The 27797-nt window shown below is 43.9% G+C and overlaps 1 protein-coding gene across 8 annotated transcripts in view; it reads left to right on the forward strand.

Annotated features, from left to right (window-relative positions):
• LOC115467294 (clathrin coat assembly protein AP180-like) overlaps positions 1-27797 on the forward strand; it is a 330594-nt gene that overhangs the window by 84400 nt on the left and 218397 nt on the right. For all 8 annotated transcript variants that reach the window (XM_030199139.1, XM_030199144.1, XM_030199145.1 and 5 more), the window contains exon 5: positions 9619-9721. In XM_030199139.1, the coding sequence (XP_030054999.1) occupies positions 9619-9721 (103 nt within the window). The remainder of the gene's footprint in view (positions 1-9618; positions 9722-27797) is intronic.

The raw sequence follows: 27797 nt of genomic DNA on the forward strand, positions 1-27797 counted from the left end.
GACTGGATGGACCATGCAGGTCTTTTTCTGCCGTCATCTACTATGTTACTCGGGGATTCCAGAATTCTGCTACTTTTGGGGGTGCTGGAATGTTGCTGCTCTTTGAAATTCTACATGGAATGTTGCTACTATTTGGGGTTCTGCCAGATACTTGTGACCTGGATTGGCCACTGCTGGAAGCAGGATACTGGGCTAGATGGATCATTGGTCTGACCCAGTATGGCTGTTATTTTCTAATTCTGTTAAGGCACCCAAAGTTAGGTGCCGGGATGATGCACACCAAGTATGACTTCTATAAAGGCAGTTCCACGCAGAACTGCCTTACAGAATAGTAAGTAATTTTTTTGCTTTATTTTATGTTTCAATCATTTTTATTAAGTGAACATAATCAGCTGTAACATTTCACATTACATAAGCAAGTTCCATAACAGCAATTGGCATATCTTCACATTTTGTATTTTTATTGATATTAGTATTTCCCCCCCTAAACTACTCCCCCTTCCCTCCCTTTTTTCCCTTATATATCCAATAACAAGCAGAGGTTACAGGAGCAGCAGCAACGGGGATTATAGGTTCAATATCTGGCTCCGGACCATTGGGGTCAAGGTTTCCCAAAAGGGTGCCCATCTGCATTCATATTGTTGTCTTCTTATCCGTGGCTGGTTCCGCATTGCCAGATGTTCTGTACGTAAAAGTATAAGCATTTGAGTTCGCCAATATTGCAGTGATGGTGGTTTGTTCCCCAGCCACTCCTGCAGGATTGCTTTTTTGGCTACTACTGTAGCTCTTTTTACAAAGTCTGTGAATCCCTTCGGCGTTGGCTTGCTTAGCCTTGGGTGTCCAAAAAGCAACTTTGGATCATATGTCCATCTTCGGGACCAGAGTTCTGTCACTTGTTGTAGTATACTTTTCCAAAACCAAACCACTCTTGGGCATGTCCAAAACATGTGAGACAATGTTTTGGACATTGGAGGAGTGGCCTAGTGGTTAGGGTGGTGGACTTTGGTCCTGGGGAACTGAGGAACTGAATTCAATTCCCACTTCAGGCACAGGCAGCTCCTTGTGACTCTGGGCAAGTCACTTAACCCTCCATTGCCCCATGTAAGCCGCATTGAGCCTGCCATGAGTGGGAAAGCGCGGGGTACAAATGCAACAAAAAAAAAAAATGTAGCCCCTTCTTGATGGCATTTCCCACATGCTCCATCCGGTGATGCTCCCATATGGAAAGATCTTCTAGCCGCCACATATATCCTTAGTGCGAATTTATATTGTATTTCCCAGTGCTCTGCCAGTTTTGTGGTCTGCCAGAGCGACCGCACATGGTTCTTAAACATAGTCTCAGTTATCTGGCTTCCCAGATCTTGGCTCCATTTTGCTGCGTAGCCCCTGTAATCCAATTCTGGCATTGTATCTCGGATGTGGCGATGATGGTAGGCCATGGGCACTTTCAATTGCGCCCCCAGCGACTTAGCAGCAGCCAGTTCTTCCCTCACGTCCTCAGTGAGGTCTGTCCAAGTCAGACTGGACACATAGTGCCTCAGCTGGTAATAATGGAAATAGTCCGCTGAATTTATTTTGAACTGAGCTCTCAGTTCTGAAAACGTTCTGATACGCCCTTCGTCTGTGAGCACATGATATAGGTATTCTATCCCCTTTTCCTTCCATCTGTTGAATACAGTATAACTTGTCCCAGGCTCGAACCCCAGGTTGCCACAAATCGACAGGTAGGGGGTAGTTTTAGGCGAAAAGCCATGCATGCGGCAGATCCATTTCCATTTTTGCTTTATTTTATGTGTGAGCATTTGTGTCTGCCAAAGCTGGGGTAAATGGTCTCGCCTATCTTACAGTGCATGAAAATTGGCAGTGAGAGATGGAGGAGATAAAGTATATTGGCATTTAATCATGAAGTGGACCCTGTGCAGAGTGCCAGATTCAACTCTGGCCACCTTGATGGGCAGACTGGATGGACCGTGCAGGTCTTTTTCTGCTGACACTGTGTTACTATGAACCAGGGGCGTAGCCAGACCTCGGCGGGAGGGGGGGCCGGAGCCTGAGGTGGGGGGCACTGTTTAGCCGACCCCTCCCCCGCCATTTTGGACCGCTACCACCGCAAAACCCTCCCCCCGTAGCCGCCAGGTACCTTGTTTGTTGGCGGGATAAGCAGCATAAAATGTATTGAACTTTTTTGGGATCTTGCCAGGACGTTGGGCTTGATGGACCTTTGGTCCGTCCCAGTATGGCAACACATGTACTTATAAGACATTTTGTGCAGAGCTTCAGACCTTTTCTCCCTCATTCAGAAGGCTTTTTCAGTGAACCCCTCATTGCTATCAGTGGAAGTAAGGTCTTTACTTATGCTGAAGGTGGTAGAGGGCTTCAAAGCCACACCTAGCTCCCAATCCCAAACCTGGAATGGGGTTTTGTTTGAAGCCAGTTTCTGATCTGGAGTATCATACTGTAGGGGAAAAGGATAATTCCCATTACTAAAGGTGCTTGGCATAATATGGAATGGATACTAAGGTTGAACGTTGGTTGTGCTCTCAGTGTCGGGAATGAAAAAAAAAAAAAGCACCTCCCTCTTAGAAACCAAAAAAATGTTGACCTTCATACCAGGGGAAAGAGGTAGAGCTTTTGTTTCAAGTATGTTGTTATTCTGAAGAAGGCATGCGAACTCTGCCCTATGTTAGGCCTGGTTTGATGCAGTTACCTTGCATTAGAGCCGTGTGTTGCCGCTTAGAGCATAGTTTCCTAACAAAAAGAAATCGGAAACTTTGCTCCCCAGTGCTGTAAGCAAATAGCATGTAAATAGGCTGAGTGTACTAATATGGGAGAGCACACTGATTGCATGTGGATGCAGCAGCACAAATGATAGAATGGTTTGGCAATTAAAATTCAATGCGAAGAACTGCAAAGTGATGCACTTAGGGAGTAGAAATCCACGGGAGACTTATGTGTTAGGCGGTGAGAGTGATAAGTACGGACGGGGAGAGGGATCTTGGGGTGATAGTATCTGAGGATCTGAAGGCGACGAAACAGTGTGACAAGGCGGTGGCCGTAACTAGAAGGTTGCTAGGCTGTATAGAGAGAGGTGTGACCAGCAGAAGAAAAGAGGTTTTAATGCCCTTGTATAAGTCGTTGGTGAGACCCCACCTGGAGTATTATGTTTTGGAGGCTGTACCTTGCTAAGGATGTAAAAAGAATTGAAGCGGTGCAAAGAAAAGCTACGAGAATGGTATGGGATTTGCGTTACAAGACGTATGAGGAGAGACTTGCTGACCTGAACATGTATACCCTGGAGGAAAGGAGAAACAGGGGTGATATGATACAGATGTTCAAATATTTGAAAGGTATTAATCCGCAAACGAACCTTTTCCGGAGATGGGAAGGTGGTGGAACGAGAGGACATGATATGAGAGTGAAGGGGGGCAGACTCAAGAAAAATGTCAGGAAGTATTTTTTCATGGAGAGAGTGATGGATGCTTAGAATGCCCTCCCGCGGGAGGTGGTGGAGATGAAAACAGTAATGGAATTCTAACATGCGTGGGATAAACATAAACGAATCCTGTTCGGAAGGAAGGGATCCTCAGGAATTTAGCGGAGATTGGATGGCAGAGGCGGGGCTGGTGGTTGGGAGGCGGGGTTAGTGCTGGGCAGACTTATACGGTCTGTGCCCTGAAAATTACAGACACAAATCAAGGGGCTGGTGGTTGGGAGGCGGGGCTAGTGCTGGGCAGACTTATACGGTCTGTGCCCTGAAAAAGACAGATACAAATCAAGGTAAGGTATACACAAAAAGTAGCACATATGAGTTATCTTGTTGGGCAGATTGGATGGACCGTGCAGGTCTTTTTCTGCCGTCATCTACCATGTTACTATGTATTTCATGCATAAAATAGTAGTCTTTATGCCCAGAATAGGATTTCAGGGTATGGACCAATGTATACGCATACAATCTTGATGATTTCTGATACTCATTTATTAACAGTCCAGTACGTTAACTTTGTGCAGCACCCTGGCTTTCTGGAATCCAGTGGATTGCAGGACCGAGGCAGCATGGTTTTTTTAGGGTTCAACAATTTTTATTGATGACAGTTCCAATTACATGTATCCAACCACATAAGTAATACGTACATTCAAACATCTTAACTGGCACGGTAAAATCTCATTAGTAAAATTCGTCATCAAAATTTTTCGTTTAACAAATTTTACCCTCCCTATCCCTACCCATCCTTTGTTATGCACTGGAGTAGGGAAGGATTTATCAAATGCACCGTCAACTTAGTCTAAATATATTATAACAACAATTTTCAACCCTTATTGTCAACAGTACTCGTTATGCTTTATCTTCAAGATTGGCTTTGTAGCCCCCTCCTCTCCCCCCCCCCCCCCAATCCACACTCCCCTACTTCCCTGGGCAGCATGGTTTTTTTTACTAGAGGTAGATCTTGTCATAACAAATTCAATATAACTTATTTGGGCGAAGAGAGTTGGATCGAGGGAGACTGATAGATGTAGTGTACGTAGATTTCAGCAAAGCCTTTGACTTGGTTCCATATAAGTCACGTATAAATTGACCACTCTCGGTATGAGCCTCTAAAGTAAGTGGTTAGAAACTGGTTGAGTAGAAAGGCGACAAAGGGTCGTGCCCAGATCAGGGAGGGCATTAGACGTCTTCCCCCCCCCTCCTCCCTCATCCTTTTCATGAAAAAATGGTTCCTCACATTGCTTCTGAACTTCATTCCATGGCCCCTAACGCTACAGTTTCCTTCCTCATGATGCCCACCAATTATTGAAAAATGCGCAGTTATGTTAAAAACTTGTTTCCAATTGAACGACGAATCCTACGGCCTTGCCAGTATAAAATAATATTGGATAGAACCACATGTCACCTTTCTAATTGCGTGAGGGACAGTAGAGTTGCACAGTGGTGGGATACTTCTGCGCATGTAACGAAGTAGATAATTATAACAAAAACACCTATATGCAGTGCACTTGCTGTTTGCTTGAGGTTAACAGAAGGACTGTAAAACAGCGTGAGTACTACTGAATGACATTTTCTTCCCTCAACCTAAACTCGCTCCCTAAAAAAATCTCTTAAACCTTGCTAAATTAGGTCATGGAATCCCATGTGTACTCTGAACGAGGGTGACGGTTTGCAGCCAGGCCAGTTCATCCAGATGAGTCACCTGTCAGTGTAAATGACTTTGAAAATTCCTCTCAGACCATGTTTTTTTTCCTCTATATATGTGTGGGGGGGGGGGGAGGGGTTTGCATATATGTTGCTATTTAAAGGATAGGAATCTTTTTCTTAGGAATGAGCTGTCACTTTGTGACTCATTTGAAATAGAAGGATGTATTTTTAACCACAGTCTAAAAACCTAAATTCCCAGGCTGCGGAAAACTTAATAGAATTATAGAGATTATATAGCAATAAGGGGTTCTGTGGGATGAGATGAGCGGGGGGGGGCAGCTTTATCGAGACAAAGACATGGACTGATCCCTCTTCTATACTCACTGTGTTTCATCGCAGTGTTTGATTTATAGAGCTAAACATCACCAGGGAAAGACTCAAAATTCTTGATCCAATTGTTCTTTAATGAAGTTAATACAAAGAAGAGAAGACCTTTTATTTCCAATACATCTCAGTAGTGTCCTTTCCTCTGCAGATGAGAATCTGTCTTTATTCAACTGCCTCGGACGGGAGGAGCTGGAGAATTCAGCTACACAAGCTGCCTAGTGAAATTGTTGTACTTGAAATATGATAAAAATACAATGAAAGCACAGGATCTTGGAAAGACTCAAAGCAGCAAGATAGAGGAGTAACATACACCAACTGAACATTCATGGACTGGGGGGGCAGGCTTCTTACTCAGTATGCTTGAAGACAAAGCAACTTCAAATAAAATGGCAACCACTTATTAAGACACAAATAATATCAAATTATATTCTTCAAGTGTCCAAAATAATATATAGATAACACACTTTAAATGCAAAATTTTTCCACAACTTGTATAGGTTTTTCATCAACTCATTCAGTTGACCTCAGCGATGTTCATTGCCAACTATAATTTTTCTTATATGGCAATGTTAACAACATCCATCATCTTCATAGGTCAGCTCTACCATCTTGAGCTTTTTTAAAAAAATTTTTAAATTTCTTATCCATAGATTAACGTTAAATTCTTTGACTTATCTTATTCATTTATCATCGGACCCAGGGGTAAAGTTGTCCGACATATGTTTCGCTCAAACCTGAGCTGCCTCAAGGACTGTCCCCCTGAGTATTTATTCTAGCGCCAGCTCTGTTCAAACTTTTATAATCAAAGCAAGCCAATAAAGAAAGACCATATCCATAAGTATTGCCATATGGCGACGGACCAAAGGTCCATCAAGCCCAGTATCCTGTTTCCAACAGTGGCCAATCCAGGTCACAAATACCTGGCAAGATCCCAAAAAAGCTCCAAACACTTTATGCTGCTTATCCCAGAAATAGTCAAATCAACGAGGCATTTCTCTACTAATACTCTCCTATACGCAAAACAAAAAAAGTAGAGGGTTCTCACGGAGTACCACTGAAACTACTTCGTGTTAATTAGGGAAGAGTCTCATATAGTCACCACGGCCGCTTTCACTTCACTTCACTCACTCGGTGAACCTCTGCCCGCGTGTATTTTAATCACAGACTCAACCCCCACCCTTCCTGTGCTGGTATCATTAGCAATATTTATCTGCTCTTATCATTGCAATAACCAATAACATAGGTGGCTGCGTGGCACTTATCTGTGTCTGCCGGTGTGCTCATATACCCCGACAGGTGCCTGTTTCGCTCTTCAAGCTTTGTCAAGGGGGAGTCATATCACTGGACCTGCAAAAACACAAACGCTTGTCAGCTCACACCACATTAAAAAATACTCCCTCTTAAATCTCCTCTTGGCTCCCAGACTTACTGTTTTACTGCTTCCTAATTGCCTCACGCTATGGCGTCGGTGTCTTATTTATACTGGCTATACCGGAAACAGCTGATCTTAACTTGCGCTTCCTGATCTAAACTACTGCATTAAATGAAACACCCCCCAATGGATATATGTATTTAACTCTCTAGGTTCTAAAGTATCTAAATGGTATATCCAAAAGTATTCCCGTTGAAGCAATTTTCTGTTATGATCTCCTCCTCTCGCCGCTGGACAGATCTGATCAATTACCATGCATCGTAAGGTATCAATCGTGTGACCGTTTGACACACAGTGTTGGACAAGAGGAGCTCCTAAATTTTGTGATACAATACGTGACCGATGTTAAGTCATGCGTACGTGTAACGATCTAGTGGATTTCCCTATATAGACCTTGTCACATGAACAGCATATATGATACAGAGTTCGACATGTAGTATGGTGCCTTAGCTTGTACACCCTACCATAGTAGTGTGAAACTTGTCGTCTCTTGTGTCAAGTCACAAGTCTTTCAATGCGCTCTACTGCATTTGTAATGACCCAACGTTATTGCTGGAGTGCGACTCTCAGCTTCTGGTAACTGTGCTGGACTCAATATTTTCTTTCAAATTTCTTGCATGTGAAAATGCCGTTCTTAGATAAGTACAAAACACAAAAACAGCGAAGATGACTAAAATTGACAAAAGATGACCTTACAAAGGGTCAATTTTAAAACGATCTTTATTAGTTAAAAACGTTTAAAAAGGTGATTGGGACTCGACACAGCTGTGTTTCGGCCTGTCAGGCCTGCATCAGGAGTCTTTTCACCATACGGAAAATCTTGTATTCTTTCACAGATGTTTGTATTGAGAAATTTCAGCTGAAGCTGCTGCTCCGTCTGTTCTCTGGGTTTCTCGTAAGAATGTATCCCGTTGAATTTGCAGCTGGAGCTGTATCACTATAATTTAGCGATACAGCTCCAGCTGCAAATTCTGATAAGACTATTGCTTAAGGTATTTAATATACCACCTTGAAATGGCTATAACTTTTGATGTGTAATGCTTCCTTATGGTTATCTAGCTGTGTTATCAGTAAAGAGCTGTTGATATAAAAGGTTAAATACAGCTGACGAAAAATGCTGTAAGTGAGCGACTGTTAAGTTATAGGGGTAGTGCCAATAAGATTGACTAAAAGTAACATGTGACTGTTAGATTTCGAAGGGCTATCAGAGTCTAGGCCCTTGGAGATCACTGTATATTGGCTTATGAGGGGGGTGGAGGAGAGGTACAAGGACGTAGCCGGTATAGTACCTTTTGTTCAAGAGGGACTGGGTCTTGCGTCCCTCCTTCCCTCCTTTCCCCTCTTGAATTTCTAATTTGGTTAGGGTAAGGGGGGAATTAGGGACAATATTAACACAAAATGTTGATGGCGGTTTTCAACGATGGAAGTGTATCCAGTTTAATTTGATAAGATTGTATTGGATGCATATATTATTGTGAGTATTGTAACTGAATGTCATCAATAAAAAAATTGTTGAAACATAAACTGTGTACAATTAATTTTTTTTTCCATCTTGAATGGATTAACTCCTGCATATTTATTGGATTTCATAACTCTTTCACAACGGCATAGTGGCCTTTCAGATTAGCTCTCTTACTGTGATGTATCTCAATCCTAGAGGTGTTATTTCAGATCTATTCTCTTTTCAGTCTGGAATTCTTTACCATTGAATATTAGAATAATCAGTTTAAATTAGTATGTAAGTAATGCCAGACTGGGGAAAGACCAAAGGTCCATCGAGCCCAGCAGCCTGTCTTTATCAATTATTTAATAAGTAACGGTAATGTTTGTAGTTCGCAGGGAATGCCTTGTTTGTGATTTTATTGTAAAACAGCAGGGAGCTCATTTGGGATCTTGCGGGGTACAAGTGCCTTATGCAAATGTAAGGTTTTTCTTTTTTTCAAAATAATTAAAGGTGTTTCAAAGGATGATGGTGTTGCATATAAATTGTAAATTTAGTGCAGGCAAAATTATATTCTCGAATCCACTACCAAGAAAAATAAGTTACTAGATTGGAAATGTGCAGATCTAAAAACTGAAATTGAGTTTTCATACTCGTAGTAAATGGTTATACATCAGTATTTCTACTACTGCTCATCACGCTATCTTATTTCCTTCCCAATTACGCTTTTTTCTCCTTGTTCAGTGTTTTGAAGTGGTTTAAAGAAAATGAACTCGCCAGTAATATGTTTAAAATGTCTACTGCCAGTGGCGTACCAAGGTGGGGGCGGTCCGCCCCGGGTGCACGCCGCTGGGGGGGGGGTGCCGCGGCGCGCGCCTGCTCCGAGTTCGCTAAACTTCGTCGCTCGTTCGCTGCAGCTCCCTCTGCCCCGGAACAGGTTACTTCCTGTTCCGGGGCAGAGGGAGCTGCAGCGAAGCCAAGTTTAGCGAACTCGGAACAGGCGCGCGCCGCGGCACCCCCCCCCCCCCAGCGGTGTGCACCCGGGGGGGGGGGTGTCATTTCACTGGGGGGAGGGAAGGTGTAATTTAGTGGGGGGGGCGGGGCGCATCGGTGCTCCGCCCCAGGTGCCATCCAGGCCATTGTTTTTGGACTTTACCTGCTGCCGTTTTCCTCGTTTGTGTATTATATATGTAACCGCTTTTTGGATATATATATTTTTTTTTTTAGGCTATGACATGTCAACATTTATAAGGAGATACAGTAGATACTTGAATGAAAAAGCTTTTTCATACAGACAAATGGCATTTGACTTTGCTAGAGTAAAGAAGGGGTAAGTACGCTTTGTTTTTAATTACACAGTATAAAAATTGACCACTCTGGTTGTCAGTAAATGTCATGTCTGTATGTTGGAACGTTTTTTTGCCTAAGGCAAGAAGTGAGAATAGTTGCATGTTGTTTTTATTTATTTATTTAGGTTTTGCTCACACCTTTTTCAGTAGTAGCTCAAGGTGAGTTACATTCAGGTACTCTGGATAGTCCTGTGTCCCGGGAGGGCTCACAATCTAAGTTTGTATCTGAGGCAATGAAGAGTTAAGTGACTTGCCTAAGATCACAAGGAGCAGCAGTAGGATTTGAACCAGCCACCTGGATTGCAAGAGCAGTGCTCTAACTAACCACTAGGCTGCTCCTCCACTAAAAACATTCCATGTAGAAGCCTGCCCTTGCAGATCAGCAACGTACGTGCAGGATGTCAGACTCACAGAAACAGAAGCCTGCACGGCCGCATTGCTGATCTGCAAGGGCAGGCTTCTACATGGAATGTTGCTAGTGCAATAGCAACATTAACATTCCATGTAGAATCTCAAATAGTAGCAACAGAATCTCAAATAGTAGCAACATTCCATGTTCCACTGCACTAACCACTAGGCCACTCCTCCACTAGCAACATTCCGTGTAGAATCTCAAATATTTATTTATTTAGATTTTGCTCACACCTTTTTCAGTAGTAGCTCAAGGTGAGTTACATTCAGGTACTCTGGATATTTCTCTGTCCCAGGAGGGCTCACAGTCTAAGTTTGTACCTGAGGCAATGGAGGATTAAGTGACTTGCCCAAGATCACAAGGAGCAGCAGCGGGATTTGAATCGGCCACCTCTGGATTGTAAGACTGGTGCTCTAACCACTAGGCCACTCCTCCACCCCCAAAGAATCTTGTTACTCTTTGGGGTTCTACATGGAATGTTGCTACACTTTGAAATTCTGCATGGAATCTTGTTATTCTTTAGAGTTCTAGAATATTTATTTATTTAGAGTTTGCTCACATCTTTCTCAGTAGTAGCTCAAGGTGAGTTACATTCAGGTACTCTGGATATTTCTCTGTCCCCGGAGGGCTCACAATCTAAGTTTGTATCTGAGGCAATGTAGGGTTAAGTGACTTGCCCAAGATCACAAGGAGCAACAGTGGGATTTGAACCGGCCACCTCTGGATTGCAAGACCGGTGCTCTACCACTAGGCCACTCCTCCACTCCAGGTTAGGTTGCTAACTGAAGAAGCCTCTCCCAAACTTTAATATTATAAATCTGGTTTCTTCTTTTTTTGTGTGCTGTAAGTTGCAAATGACAGCTGTTGAAGGCGAACGGCTTCAGTATTTTATACTGTTGCAGTAGGAGCTTCACTTTTAAAGGTCTACATTTTCAGAGCGTGCTAGATTTCATTCCCATACGAGTCTGCTATTTAGCACAAACTTGCTGGTGAGGAAACTCTAAATCGCTATAACAAGCAAGTAAACCAGTCCCCTATATGGATAATCAATCTTACTGATGGAGAAAAAGACATTAGATGCTCAGCTCGCAATGGTCTATTTGCCAATATGGACGCCAGGCGAGCTTCCTTTAGTCTAAAACCTTCCGTTCAGTGGCCCCCAAAGCACCTTTTGGCAGTGCTTCACTCTCTCTCTCTCTTTCACAGCAACTGTCAATCTCTGTCTCCCCCATCTACCTTTGAGTCGTCGTCTGCAGCAATTCCTGCACCAGCCCCGCAGGCTTCTCTCTATTGTGTCATGCCCTCAATGGTGTCACTTCCTGTTTAGTGGCATGGGCGCAATAGAGGGAAGGCCTGCAAGTTGCTTACAGGAATCACTACCAGCAATGACTTGGAGGTAGACTAGGGAGGGCGACGTTTCAGAAACAGGCAGATGCCGGGGGGGGGGGGGGGGGGAGGGAGAGGAGCAGATGCCGGATGGAGGGGGAGAAATATGACAATAGCAGGGGTAGAGACAAAAGGTTTTTAAAATAATTGTATGTATGTATGGGGGTGAGGGTGGGAAGGGCCCACCCAGGTTAACTTGGGGCCCACCCAAAATGGCAGGTCTGGCTACGCTCCTGCTTCCGTTATGTGAAATTTATTAATTTTTTTTTTAAATGTTGCTTTTTTTCTTTTCCTTTTCTTTCTAAATTAAATTTTATCTCCTAACTTTTATCAATAGTCAGGAACATAACTGCTCAAGGACACTTATCTTAATAAGGTATGGTTTATTGCGGTTTGCTCTACAGAGCACCTCCGTTTCACTTATCGCTTCCTCATTAGACAAACCGCCGTTCCTCTTAGTAAATTGTCCTCTTACTTTGCTCCGATCCTTGTCTGGAAGAAAAATGGCCACAGCAGTTTCCCACCAAGATTCTCAATACAAGTTGTTGCGTCGGGTTTACAATCCCACAAACCTTCTCCTTATGCTGGAGACATTGCAGAGCACCTGGTACGTTTCAATACATGTTGGGAACGTGCTAAAATCCAGCATTTGTGGGATGCAGTTTGGAAAGTCGGCAGTTGTATCGCCTCCAACACTTACGCTCGTAGCTATGGTGTGGCTGCACATTGTGATAAAGTCACCGCCAGGATAGTTGGGTTAAGGCAGTTTCAGTCTGAAATACAAGTCCCAGAAGGCATTGCAGGCAAGGAGCCAGAGGGTGAGAAGAAGAACCCGGACTGGACTCCTAGCTGCAATCGGGGAAGACATGGGTAGAAGCAGTCCCTAAAATCAGAGCCGTAGCGAGGGGAGCTGACACCCGGGGCGGGTCGCCGCTGCACCCCCCCCCCCCCGGGTGCAGCATGGCGCACCCTCCTCCCACTGGAGCGCATACCCCCCAGAGCGCATACCTGCGGCGAGGGACGGGCAGGAGGGGGTGTGTCGGCTCCGCGCTGGTTCACTGCTCTCTCTGTCCCGGAACAGGAAGTAACCTGTTCCGGGGCAGAGAGGGCAGTGCACCAGGGTGGAGCCGACACCTCCCAGCGGCGTGCACCCGGGGCGGACCGCCCCCCCCCCCCCGCCCCCCCTTCCTACGCCACTGCCTAAAATATTGAACTCTCCAGAAGGTAAAGAGGATAGAAGGTAGAAACCGCTGCTTGGTGACTGAACTGTGATGATGAACTGAAAGAACTGTTTGTCTTGGGAATTGAATTACTGTTTATTGTGCACTGGATAAAGAGCCCAGACTGAAGCCTGTATTGAATCCTGGTATGTGCTATGCTGCTGTTGGAACTGTGTACTAGAAACCTGCATGGAATAAAAGTCCTTAAGAGTGAAGTTACTGGTGGACATCTATTTCTTCATTGTACCGGGAGCCTGTGGCTAGAGGAGATAGTTTTATCCCTGGCTGCACAAGAGAGGCGCCTGGTTACAACATACATATGGTTACTGAAGATATTGGATAGGAAACATCTTTTTACCTTTTTTATTTCTGGCTGCCTGGCTGGTGCTTGTAATGTATTGGAAGCGCCCACAGCCACCCGTGGTTTTTGAGTGGACTGCAAAATTGTATCCCATTATTAAGGGAGAGAGGTTCGGAGTGTTATTACAGGGTCGGTTGAAGCAATGAGAACAATGTTGGACACATCATGTTTCTTCCACCTGGTGTTTTCCATTGAGCTAAAGTTCTTTTGCTGCTTCGATGTGGTTAAGTTTGTTTGGTTTTTTTTGTTCTTTTTCTCCACCTCATGCCCTAAACTGGATTGTTCTGTTACTTCATCTGTAGGTTTATAAAGTAAACTCTTATCTTGGAAGGTCGCATTGGTTACTAGCTTATTTCTTTATCTGGGGCTAAGTTTACTAAGCGGCGCTATGGGCGCGTTAGCGTTTTTAATGCGCGTAAATGGTGTACGCGTGTTAAAACGCTAACGCGTCCATAGAAATGTATTGGCGCATTAGCAGTGGCGTAGGAAGGGGGGGCAGTCCGCCCCGGGTGCACGCGCTGGGGGGGTGTCGGCACCGCTGGTTACCTGCTCTCTCTGCCCCGGAACAGGTTACTTCCTGTTCCGGGGCAGAGAAAGCAGGGAACCAACGGAGCCGACGCAGCTCCCAGAGACGACATGCACTCGGCGGGGCGGAGCGCCAGCGGTAATGATGCACTCCGGGGGGGGGGGGGGGTTGCGCGCGCCGAGGGGGCGCCACGCTGCACCCGGGGGGGGGGACTGCGCAGAGGTGACCCGCCCCGGGTGTCAGCCGGCCTCACTACGCTGCTGCGCATTAGCGTTTAACGCTTCTTAAATCTACAGATGCATTAAAAACGCTAACGCACCTTAGTAAACATACCCCCAGGTTTGCTATTATTCTTGTAACTCGTACCTTTCTCCTGAGGGAGGTGTAACGTGATAAGCAAGAAGACTTTTTATTGTTTAGTTTATTGTTTGTAAGTTTTAGCTGCTTTTTAGCAGTCTTTCTTTTTATGCTGTACTATTGTTTACCTTTCTCTGTTAAATACCTGAAACTTTTGGGAGTTGCAATTGACCTAAATCTCACACTAGAAAGCCACACGAAAAATATAACAAAGAAAATGTTCCATGCAATGTGGAAACTCAAAAGAGTTAAACCTAGTTATTATTATTATTATTTACTAGTAAAAAAGGCCCGTTTCTGACCCAAATGAAACGGGCGCTAGCAAGGTTTTCCTCATTGAGCAGTTGCCTGTGAAGTGCGATGCCCCCCCCTCCCGGCACCATCCCACCCACGGCGATGCATCCGGCCGCAGCCATCCCACCCACCGTGCCCATCGCACCCACCTTCGCGTTGGTTTGGCGGCGGGGGACCCGGAACCCCGCCACCACAAGTCCTGTGTGCGGAGTACGGTGTCATTGTCGGCGTTGGTAGCTGTGCAGGGCGGAGTTCTGTGCATCTGACGTCTTGCATGTGCAGGACGTCAGACGCACAGAAGCCCTGCCTCCACAGGCTAGGAACGCCGAAGATGACGCCGTAGTGAGCAGACAGGGCTTGTGCTGGCGGGGTTTCGGGTCCCCCGCCGGCAAAGCAACGCAAAGGCGGGTGTCTCAGGAGGGGGTTGTTGCGGGGGGGTGCTGGAGGTCCTTGTGTTGAGCTGCAGCTTTAGGGGGGGGGGGGATCAACCGTTTGTTTAGGTGATTTTTTTTTCCTGCCCTCGACGTCATGACGTTTGACGCGAGGGCGGGCACGGGTCTGTGGGGTGGCTTCACCACCATGAATCCACGAACCGTTCTGGGAGACTGACTGACTTCAGTGACGTCAGTGTCCTCAGAACGTTGAGGTTGCTTTTTAATATAGTAGATTACATTTGTACCTCGTGCTTTCCCGCTCATCGCAAGCTCAATGCGGCTTACATAGTAAAAAGAGAATACAATCTATAGTAACAGAATGCAGAAGGTGCCAGTGGGACAGACAAAAGAGATGGTATCAGTATGTTTTTTGACCTCCTCAACCTTCTCTCCAAAAAGGTTACCCCCCTCTCCCCCCCGGCATGGGGCATTCTATTTTCTTACCTATATAATAAATTAATATATTTCACAGCAGTGACTTTACTTTTATTCCAGTTCTCTCTAACAGAAGAAATGTTCTGGTGTAGGCCCAGAACAGCCAGGTTCCTTTATAATATTTAACCCCTGGACAGAGCTAGGAAGTTGGTTTAGCCAGACTCCTGTAAACAGAACCTGGGAATTACTCATTGGGTAGCTTTGCCCAGAAGAGTTATTCATCCTATAAATGCTTACCTTTCTTCCCAAGGAAAATTTTCCCCAGCCTGGTACAATCAATGGTGTTAAGCCACTTGGATTACTGTAATGCCCTTTACGCTGGATGCAAAGAACAAATCATTAAGAAACTCTAAACTGCCCAAAACACTGCAGCCAAACTCATATTTGGAAAAGCGAAATCCGAAAGTGCCAAACCCCTAAGAGAAAAACTTCACTGGCTCCCACTGAAAGAATGAGTTGTGTTCAAAATCTGTACCTTGGTTCATAAAATCGTTCATGGTGAGGCCCCGACATAAATGTCAGACCTCATAGACTTTCCAACCAGGAATATAAAAAAATCAGCATGCACATTCTTGAACCTCCGCTACCCCAGTTGCAAAGGACTTAAATATAAATCGATATATGCATCTAGCTTCTCCTACATCAGCACGCAACTATAGAATGCACTACCAAAGGTCTTAAAAACAATGCACGATTTAACAGCCTTCCGGAAGTTACTAAAGACCTGTTCAAGAAGACATAACAATAATGAACCATCATAAATGACCTAACATCAGAACTCTATCAGAACCAGGTAAAACCGAATTCTCTACACCTGATTGCTTCAGTCAATTTGTCACTAATGAACGTTAACGCATCACCCCTTTATCTCTTCTGCCTGAAATGAACTGTTTATCCAACTTACTTTATAATTTACTTTTAACATTTATGATCGTTAATATAACGCTACTTTGTATTTGTCATTCCAGAAATGGCGATCGCCATTACGGCATAATGTAAGCCACATTGAGCCTGCAAAAAGGTGGGAAATGTGGGATACAAAGGCAATAAATAAATAAAAATTGAATGGGGGAAAAATGATGCTCATGAAAATAGGATTGAAAAAAAAATACTAATTCCCCTATCAAACACTTACATGAAAAATGAAGAAAGGAGGGCACTAGTAGGAAGCAACCATGATGCCCTCTGAATTTGTGTAGTGTGTGCTGGTCAGGAAATACTTTGATCTTTTTTTTTTTAACCTACAAAATAATGAATCTTTCATTTTGAAGTAAATTCTAATCTAATCTGGGTTTTATATACTAGTATCTCCAAATAGGGTCCAGAACAGTTAACAAAAGATAAGAACTACTGCACATATAATTATAGAATTACTTCTTGAAAATAAATCTAAGAATCAAAATTAGAAATCTTTCCGGAATAAAGCGAATTAGCATAATCTAGTTGGGACAGGACCAAAACTTGAAGCAAGAATGCAAGTTTTGGTTCATAAAAATAAGCGCAGAAATTCCTCGGTTGGGTTCATTTAAGGAAACGCAGGTTTACTTGCGCTTTCCAAGATGAATCGACCAAGAAACCCAAAATCTTGGTTGAATTAACAATATCCAACCTATCTTTCCCATTCAAAAGACTAGAGAAAAAGTAGCAGCCTTATTTCCCAACCTAAGAATTTTTGTCTTGGTGGGAGTCAACTTTAATTTATTAGAAGAAGCTCAAGCCTCAAATTTTTCAATACAAGATATGATTTTAGATTTCCATAATAGAGACTCCTGATAGCATGAGTATTAAAAAATATATATATCCATGTAGGAGTAAGTGTTTTACTGACTCCTTGGAAGCACGATTATGCTCTGTTGTTTTTTTTTCTCCAAAAGGTCTTTTTAAAGACCACGTTTTCAATGCTTTATGGTACACTTACCATTGGATGATTTTATTCTCCAGACTGAATAAAAAATAGACTCCTCAGGCAGGCTTTTGCCCAAAATACAGTGCTATGTTGAGTCTCCTACAAATAAATCTTACTTCATTGATCATTTGAGGTCTGATGGTCCCTGGAGCACTTGGTCTATTTCCCACTGTTCTTGTCCTCCTTGAGTTCCTTGTGGGATTTCAGCATTCATCCACCCAGGTGGATCTTCTCTAGCATCTGCTCCTCTGTCCCTGATAAAATAGGGCTCTCCACACGTTATACCTAGGAATAATAATTCCTCTTCATTAGGGATGCCTATGACCACCTTCAAATATTTTCTCAAAAGTATAATTAGAAAAAAGGGTAATCCCCCCCCCCCCCCCATTATAATGGGGATTCCTAAGGTCATCTGAGAGAGTTCTCCAGAGTCTCAAAAGGGGGAGAGTTTTGGAGTTGTAGGAAATCTGAGATTGAGGGATGTCAAGGATCCAGCCCCAGGAGGTGGGTTCCTGGAATAAGCTGCAGAGGGAAATGTTTCTAGTTAGTGATTGATAGTAGAGGTGGAGTTTGAAGCTAATAAAAGTTCTTATTTGTCGGGGCACATGGTCTTTGGTTACCTTCACCCCTGCCAGGACTCTAGGAGGAGAGGGGTTATTCTGGAAAGACCAGATAACCTAAGGATGAATTAAGGGGGAGTTATTGTCAACCAAAGGCAGTAACAGAGGAGTGCTTTGGGTGGGCAAGGGGGAACCCAGCTCACGAGCAGGAACAGGGAGGAGTCTGTTCAAAACCAGAGGGAGCTTCTGTATAAAGTGCAACTCTGGAGGAGGGGACAGACAGGGAGGAATTTGCTGGTGACCACCAATGCTGTCTGCTCAGCCTTGGATTGTATAGTCCAAAGTGGTGGGTGTTGGACTGGAGGAATTGTATACGTATGCATATTTAGGATGGCTATAAGAAAACATTAATTTAGTGGTTAAAAGACTGTACCAAATAGTCTTGGATAGATGACGACAACAACAACAACAACAACAAAAAACCTCTTAAACCAAATGCTGACTCTACATAATGATTTATGGAGTTTGGGTTTAGTGCCTGTTGCAAAGTTTAGTAAAGTTGTGCATTAAAGATACTTCTTTGGCATGGCGAGTATTCTTGAGAGAGAGAGAGAGAGTGAGTGAACAGCTTATTCTCAGACTGTTAAAGGATACTCAGACTAAAGCCCAGCTTAACATCCTGTGGCATTCTGGATCCCCTATCTGGCCCTGGCCTGTGCCCAAGCTTGATTGTGGGACGACATTGAACTGAGTGAGTGGAGGAAAAGAGACCAAGGATATAGTTGGAGGTGGTTTGAATCTGTTTGCTGTGACCTGGGTTGAGTGACGAGAACTAAGCTAGACGGTGAGACTTGTGTTACACAAGTAATTGTAGTATTGGAAAATTAAGGAAGCTCTTCTGATTTATGTTTCACTGTGCTGTACTTCAAGATTCAATGTTATTTTATTTACTAAACCATTTAAGGACAACCATTAATCTTTCTTAACGATTGATCTCTTTTAATTTGATTACCTTAATCACATTATCATATTGAACATTATATCTTATTCTGCTCTCACTTATATGTTATGTATTATTTTTTTTAATTTTTTTTATTTGTACCCCGCACTTTTTCCCACTCATGGCAGGCTCAATGCAGCAGGCAATGGAGGGTTAAGTGACTTGCCCAAAGTCACAAGGAGCTGCCTGGGCCGGGAATGGAACTCAGTTCCTCAGTTCCCCAGGACCAAAGTCCACCACCCTAACCACTAGGCCACTCCTCCACTGTTGCTACTATTTGAGATTCTACATGGAATGTTTCTATTCCACTAGAAACATTCCATGTAGAAGTCGGCCCTTGCAGATCACCAATGTGGCCGCGCAGGCTTCTACATGGAATGTTGGAATGTTGCTAGTGGAATAGCAACATTCCATGTAGAATCTCCAATAGTATCTATTTTATTTTTGTTACATTTGTACCCTGCGCTTTCCCACTCATGGCAGGCTCAATGCGGCTTACATGGGGCAATGGAGGGTTAAGTGACTTGCCCAAAGTCACAAGGAGCTGCCTGGGCCGGGAATCAAACTCAGTTCCTCAGTTCCCCAGGACCAAAGTCCACCACCCTAACCACTAGGCCACTCCTCCACTCCACTCTTATTGATTTATTTACCCTAATTTACCTGATATTCTTCGCACCTTAATTGTAACAATATGCTAAACTTCTTATTTTGTTAATGATGATCGCCATTGCGACATAATGTAAGCCACATTGAGCCTGCAAATAGGTGGGATAATGTGGGATACAAATGCAGCAAGCAAATAAATAAATAAATGATTAAAGTAGGGTACATAAAAACTAAAATGACAATTAAAACCAGAGTAATCAGAAAAAAAACATATGAAAGAAAAGAACAAAGCAATAAAGTAATACAGCATTTAAAAATAAAAATAACAAAACCCCAAATCCATAACCTACTGAGATGCCAGTGCCCCAGTCCTCAGCATGTACTGCCCTAACTCTGCTCGCTAGACAAAAAGGTGTGGGGGGGGGGGGGGAATAAACAGGGAAAAAGGAGACTCACCTCAGAACCAGAAGGTCCAGCAGGGCTGGCATTGTTTGTACCCGAGATGCTGAACAATGAATCCTCAGCAGAACCTGTTTTATAAAGTTTTACACTCCTAGCAAAGCCTCAGAACTGAGCGTCAGAACCAGCTCAGATTGGTTTGCTGAACTTTTACAGCCTCAGGTGAAACATAGCCAAAACCACTTCAAAGGATTTATCCCCTGATGCGGACAGTTTGCCAAAATGCCGCAGCGTCGGGCTTCCTTTGACTTTGCTCCAGTAAAGTTTCCTGTGATTGCTGTAGTGCTTTTCTGTCCTTTTGTTGCATGCATTGGCACTCCTCAGACCAAAAGAATTCATGTTTCTGGGATACGTTGTGGCCAAAATTGATGATCCTTGATTGAGGGCTTCTCCAAGTCAGGTAATCAATTGCAGGCAATCAACAAGTTGTCTTTTTTTCCACGTGGAAAAAATGTAGTAGTAAGCAGACAATATTTGTCAAATGTGAAGACAATTTAATTGGCAGGAAAAATTCAATTTTATATACAGCAAGAACTTCCACTTGAACCAGTGGGTGGCTTTTTTTTTTTGTTTTGGAAACTGAATTTTTTTTGTTACATTTGTACCCCGCGCTTTCCCACTCATGGCAGGCTCAATGCGGCTTACATGGGGCAATGGAGGGTTAAGTGACTTGCCCAGAGTCACAAGGAGCTGCCTGTGTCTGAAGTGGGAATCGAACTCAGTTCCTCAGGACCAAAGTCCACCACCCTAACCACTAGGCCAGTCCTCCACTGTTGCTACTATTTGAGATTCTACATGGAATGTTGCTATTCCACTAGAAGTCGGCCCTTGCAGATCACCAGTGTGGTCTGCGCAGCCTTCTACGTGGAATGTTGCTAGTGGAATAGCAACATTCCATGTAGAATCTCCAATAGTAGCAACATTCCATGTAGAATCTCCAATAGTATCTATTTTATTTTTGTTACATTTGTACCCTGCACTTTCCCACTCATGGCAGGCTCAATGTGGCTTACATGGGGCAATGGAGGGTTAAGTGACTTGCCCAGAGTCACAAGGAGCTGCCTGTGCCTGAAGTGGGAATTGAACTCAGTTCCCCAGGACCAAAGTCCACCACCCTAACCACTAGGCCACTCCTCCACTGTTGCTACTATTTGAGATTCTGCTATTCCACTAGCAACATTCCATGTAGAAGTCGGCCCTTGCAGATCACCAATGTGGCCGCGCAGGCTTCTGTTTCTGTGAGTCTGACGTCCTGCACGTACGTGCAGGACATCAGACTCACAGAAACAGAAGCCTGCGCAGCCTTCTACATGGAATGCAAGAACTTTTTTAGCTTAAGGTAGCCTGCGCGGCCACATTGGTGATCTGCAAGGGCCGACTTCTACATGGAATGTTGCTAGTGGAATAGCAGAATCTCAAATAGTAGCAACAGTGGAGGAGGAGTGGCCTAGTGGTTAGGGTGGTGGACTTTGGTCCTGGGGAACTGAGTTGGATTCCCACTTCAGGCACAGGCAGCTCCTTGTGACTCTGGGCAAGTCACTTAACCCTCCATTGCCCCATGTAAGCCGCATTGAGCCTGCCATGAGTGGGGCAATGGAGGGTTAAGTGACTTGCCCAGAGTCACAAGGAGCTGCCTGTGCCTGAAGTGGGAATCGAACTCAGTTCCTCAGTTCCCCAGGACCAAAGTCCACCACCCTAACCACTAGGCCACGTTGCCCCCCACGTTTTAAATTGCTACCTTAAGCCGCTAAAAACGTTCTTTATCAATTCTTTTCTAAACATGATAAAATGGCCGCCCCTCCCTCCCAAATATTCAAGTACTAGAATTATGTAGGCTTTATCTTGAATTCTTGTTTAAAAAGCTGTTAAATGTTCTAGGGGAGTGCATTCTCCTTCTGGGGGTGGAAGGGAAAGAATGAAAATTGTATAAATGCAGGGGGACTTGGCTAGTGTCTTCACACCTTTAACATTATTTTTTTTTAAACATTCTGTTATTTTAAAGCTAGAATTTGGAATGCATTAAAGAGGGACTTTTCACTGATCTGCACAACCATAATTTATACTTTTAAACAGGAAAGAACACTTATAAAAATATTCTAGAAAAAAGTAATTAAGAATCAGAAACTAAGATGGCTTGATGCCGTCTTCACACCCCTCAACATGCTATGGAAAGCTATTTCACACCATGAGTCATTTGTCTAACAGCTTTTCACAGCAGGGTGATGCATTTTCTACTCATTGTTGGCAGAATATCAAGCTCTCTTTGGAGTTGGCTGGGGATGTTCTCTGGGCTGCAGTCTTCAAGCCTCGCCACAGATTTTCTATTTGGTTTGATTCTGGGCTTTCAGTGGGCTACTTGAGGACATTGGCTTTCTTCTTGCTGAGCCCACTCTACTGTTGCTTTAGATTTGTATTTAGGATAATTGTTCTACTGAAAGATATATTTAATTTCTTATGTATTGCCTGTAAGCCCAAAAATGATTGAAGTGTGGTGCATTCAGGTATAGTAGTAATTTTTCTGACCGGGAGGGTCTCTACTTGAGGCAAGTAAGGGTTAAGTGACCTGCCCAAGATCATAAGGAGATTTAGTGGGATTTGAACCAGGTTGCCCTAGTTCTCAGCACTGTCAGTTTAGTCAGTGGCATAGCAAGGTCGGCTGCCACCCGGGGCGGATTGCCGCTGCGCACCCCCCCCCCCCAGGTGCAGCGGCGTCTGTTCTCCCAGGGTGCAGCACGACACCCCCCCAGAGCAATGACACCCCCTCCCTGGGTGCATTCTTGGCTGCTGGAGGGTGCAGAGAGCAGCCGCTCGCCTGTCTGCTCCACTGGCTCCCTGCTCCCTCTGCCCCGGAACAGGAAGTAACCTGTAAGAACATTTAACATTGTCAGGCGTTCTGATTGAATATAATGTAAACTGGTTCTTACAGAATGCTAGCATGATATGGTATGAATATTTACATCAGGTCTATGGGTGGTGTGAATTGGAATCCAGATTCACCCACTTAGGCTGATCCAGTCCTGGGTTTACTCCATCGTAGTCAGAGACTTGTACCCTTGCTTTTCCTAAGGAATGCAATGGAGAAATAACTACAATTCCCTACATGCAATGGGGTAGTGCCAGGAGTGGATCAACTCTGTCAGGCTAATTTGGATCCAGCTCTGTGTGTGTGTGTATGGTTGATGTAAGACAGGTAGGGTAGTATACAGATATCATTTACAGAAATAATTGTGTTTTGGATCTCTCTAAACTAGTGTAAACCTGGCCTAATGGCAACAGGTCATTGCCATGTGCTATCTTCCTGACACGGGAGCAGAATGCTTGTGCCATATGGCAAAAACCAAACATAAGTACATAAGTAATGCCATACTGGGAAAAGACCAAGGGTCCATCGAGCCCAGCATCCTGTCCACGACAGCGGCCAATCCAGGCCAAGGGCACCTGGCAAGCTTCCCAAACGTACAAACATTCTATACATGTTATTCCTGGAATTTTGGATTTTTCCAAGTCCGTTTAGTAGCGGTTTATGGACTTGTCCTTTAGGAAACTGTCCAACCCCTTTTTAAACTGTGCTAAGCTAACCGCCTTCTCCACTTTCTCCGGCAACGAATTCCAGAGTTTAATTACATGTTGGGTGAAGAAAAATTTTCTCCGATTTGTTTTAAATTTACTACACTGTAGTTTCATTGCATGCCCCCTAGTCCTAGTATTTTTGGAAAGCGTGAACAGACGCTTCACATCCACCCGTTCCACTCCACTCATTAATTTATATACCTCTATCATGTCTCCCCTCAGCCGTCTCTTCTCCAAGCTGTATAGCCCTAGCCTCCTTAGTCTTTCTTCATAGGGAAGTCGTCCCATCCCCGCTATCATTTTAGTCGCCCTTCGCTGCACCTTTTCCAATTCTACTATATCTTTCTTGAGATGCGGCGACCAGAATTGAACACAATACTCAAGGTGCGGTCGCACCATGGAGCGATACAACGGCATTATAACATCCTCACACCTGTTTTCCATACCTTTCCTAATAATACCCAACATTCTATTCGCTTTCTTAGCCGCAGCAGCACACTGAGCAGAAGGTTTCAGTGTGTTATCGACGACGACACCCAGATCCCTTTCTTGGTCCGTAACTCCTAACGTGGAACCTTGCATGACGTAGCTATAATTCGGGTTCTTTTTTCCCACATGCATCACCTTGCACTTGCTCACATTAAACGTCATCTGCCATTTAGCCGCCCAGTCTCCCAGTCTCCTAAGGTCCTCTTGTAATTTTTCACAATCCTGTCGCGATTTAACGACTTTGAATAACTTTGTGTCATCAGCAAATTTAATTACCTCGCTAGTTACTCCCATCTCTAAATCATTTATAAATATATTAAAAAGCAGCGGTCCTAGCACGGACCCCTGAGGAACCCCACTAACTACCCTTCTCCATTGTGAATACTGCCCATTTAACCCCACTATCTGTTTCCTATCCTTCAACCAGTTTTTAATCCACAATAGGACATTTCCTCCTATCCCATGACCCTCCAATTTCATCTGTAGCCTTTCATGAGGTACCTTGTCAAACGCCTTTTGAAAATCCAGATACACAATATCAACCGACTCCCCTTTGTTCACATGTTTGTTCACTCCTTCAAAGAATTGAAGTAAATTGGGTGGCAGAGCCGATGGTGGGAGGCGGGGCTGGTGGTTGGGAGGCGGGGATAATGCTGGGCAGACTTATACGGTCTGTGCCAGAGCTGGTGGTGGGAGGCGGGGCTGGTGGTTGGGAGGTGGGGATAGTGCTGGGCAGACTTTATACGGTCTGTGCCCTGAAGAGGACAGGTACAAATCAAAGTAGGGTATACTCAAAAAGTAGCACATATGAGTTTATCTTGTTGGGCAGACTGGGTGGACCGTGCAGGTCTTTTTCTGCCGTCATCTACTATGTTACTATGTTAAATAAATAAAAGCGTCAAATAGGATTAATTTACATAACAAAGAAAACGCAACGCTGGAAAAGTTTTGTGGCTAAAGTGAAATATTTTCTTTAAATATATATTTTTTAATGTATTTTAATAAATATAGGAGGTACTTTTATAATAAGTATGAGTCGAGCTTACAGTCACTAATTAGACTCTCTCAATTATAATCGCAGAAATCTCTTCCTAATGAGCATACCGCAGGATTCTATAAACTTCGGTGCCCGTATTTAACCCTAGTGTGCAAATTTGTGTGTACAGTTGATGATAGTTGTGTGTGCCACTTAATTGGCTGTTAATTGGCGTTAATAGCCAATTGGTTTAAATTGCTGTTAATTGGCACTGCTCAGCTTGTCTGTACAGTTCCCCTTCGTTGCTGTTCTGCGAATTGTGCGCACAGATTCCGTTGTTCGTGACCTCTAGAGAGGCTTGGATGTGGGAGAGGCATACCTAGGAGTGAGTTGTGACATCTGGTTCATTTTTAGTAACTTCAGGTATGATATTTTTACACTGCGGCTCATTTACATTTCTTATATTGGCAGCAAATTGCTTTACTAGTGTTTTAATCATCACTGTTCGGGTTTGACTTGACAGAGTGTAATTGCACAGTGGTTTTGATGTGAGCAATTTGTAACTTGTTGCATTTAAAATTAGGGTTGCTTAATATACAATCAAAAGTTTATGGATATTGCTACAAGTGCGTTAGATGGTTTTTTTTTTTTTTGTGCCTGATCTTCGGAGGAGTTCTGTTCAGCCTCATGCGTTACATGTCTTGAAATGGTTTATTTGATGAAAGTTCCATAATAAAAACCATGTAGACATTATAAAAAAGGTACTGGCTAAACTCATGCCCTTTGGAAAGATTTTGTGTCATTCACAAACTAATCAGTCCTCTAGTCACCTGTGCCATTTGAAGTACATCCAAGAAAAGAAGAGGCATAAAAAAGCCCCAGCAAAAGTCTAAGGGGTCCTTTTTATAAAGCAACACTACAATGTGACCTTAGCATGCCATACAGGTGTGAGGATGTTATAATGTCGTTGTATCGCTCCATGGTGCGACCGCACCTTGAGTATTGTGTTCAATTCTGGTCGCCGCATCTCAAGAAAGATATAGTAGAATTGGAAAAGGTGCAGCGAAGGGCGACTAAAATGATAGCGGGGATGGGACGACTTCCCTATGAAGAAAGACTAAGGAGGCTAGGGCTATACAGCTTGGAGAAGAGACGGCTGAGGGGAGACATGATAGAGGTATATAAATTAATGAGTGGAGTGGAACGGGTGGATGTGAAGCGTCTGTTCACGCTTTCCAAAAATACTAGGACTAGGGGGCATGCAATGAAACTACAGTGTAGTAAATTTAAAACAAATCGGAGAAAATTTTTCTTCACCCAACGCATAATTAAACTCTGGAATTCATTGCCGGAAAATGTGGTGAAGGCGGTTAGCTTAGCAGAGTTTTAAAAAGGGACGGTTTCCTAAAGGACAAGTCCATAAACCGCTACTAAACGGACTTGGAAAAATCCAAAATCCCAGGAATAACATGTATAGAATGTTTGTACGTTTGGGAAGCTTGCCAGGTGCCCTTGGCCTGGATTGGCCGCTGTCGTGGACAAGATGCTGGGCTCGATGGACCCTTGGTCTTTTCCCAGTATGGCATTACTTATGTACTTATGTACATGCAGGGGTGTGCTGGTAAATTGTTAACAGGGGGCTCTCTCTCGCCAGCAAAGTCAAAGAGAATTCAGGAGGGGCCCAAGCCCACATTTTGGGATCCATTTGTTAAAGTAGCCATGGAGAACCGGCTCCCAAAATTCTTAAAAACTTAACAAACGGCTCTCGAGAGCCTGTGAGAGCCTGCTCCAGCACACCACTGCGCCTTCTCCATGCGCTATGGCCATTAAATGTGTCATTATGTGTGTATATTTTTGATCCTGTTTCATGGTAGTACTATTATTAGGTTTCAATTTGCTGCTTTCAAGTTCTCTTCTTTCACTGTGTCTGCGTCTATACGTGTTCATTTTACTATTGTTATGCAGTTAACAAAATTGTAAGTTTTAGCACAAAGTTGGAAATCTCCGTTGGTTCCCCCAGTGGTGAGATGGATAACCAAGATTAGATACATTTGTGAAATGGAGAGAGTGATGGCTGTGAAGAGAAAAACACTGCCCAAATGGCAGAGGATTTGGGAACCCTTTTCGACCAAGCGCTCTGAATAAAGGATGTAATGGACGAAAGACTGGGAAGAAGGGAGGGGGGGTGGAGGGGAGGACGGGGGGGGGGGGGGTGTAGAGAACGAGAGGGGGAGGGAATTAGAATAAATGGGGGGGGGGGGGGAATGTTAATATTTAAAACCAAAAAAGTTTGAAGTATAATACGTTTTGGTTATGACATTGTTATACCGTTAGCTGAATTGTTTGATATGGTATCTCTTTTTGTGCCAGAATGGCAGCAGAAATTTATATGGCGGGACATCAAGGGGAGGGCAGGGCAGAGAAGAATCGATGGCCATGGATGGGATGGGAGGAGAGGAGAGAATCGCGGGACACGGATGGGAGGACAGGACAGGGCAGGGCAGAGAACAATCGCTGGACGTGGAGGGGAGGACAGAATCGTGGGACAGAGAAGTATAATGTCTGGTTTGATTAACGATGCTGAATAAAGACTTCCATAAATTAAAAAAAGAATTGTAAGTTTGATGTTATACTGTACCTGCTGTATACCACCTTGGGGTGAATCTATTCATAAAGGAGGTTAATAAATCTTAATAAATAAATAAAATTAGGGTTGCTTGACTTGGCCTCACCTAGAGGGGCGGCTTTTTGCCAGACATGGGCCCCGTTTTGGGACTGTCTAAAGGCAGTGGCACGGAGCAGAATACTTAATTCTTAAGGCAAGGTATGGCGTGGCATCATAGAAGAAGTAGAAGGGGTAAGAGGCGGGGGGAAAGGGAGGGGGGGTATTAAAGTACTCACGCAAATTGCTTGTTTTTGCTTGTTTTTCTTTGATGATGTTCGCTTCAACTGTTATTAAGAAGTTGTGTTTAGGGGGAAGGGGAAGGAGGGGGGATTACGGTAGGGAGGTAAGGGATGGGGGAGGGGGATTATGGGGGGATAAAGGGGAAAACATTTATAGATGGT

The sequence above is a fragment of the Microcaecilia unicolor genome, chromosome 3 (assembly GCF_901765095.1).
Source record: "Microcaecilia unicolor chromosome 3, aMicUni1.1, whole genome shotgun sequence".
Classification (NCBI taxonomy): domain Eukaryota; kingdom Metazoa; phylum Chordata; class Amphibia; order Gymnophiona; family Siphonopidae; genus Microcaecilia; species Microcaecilia unicolor.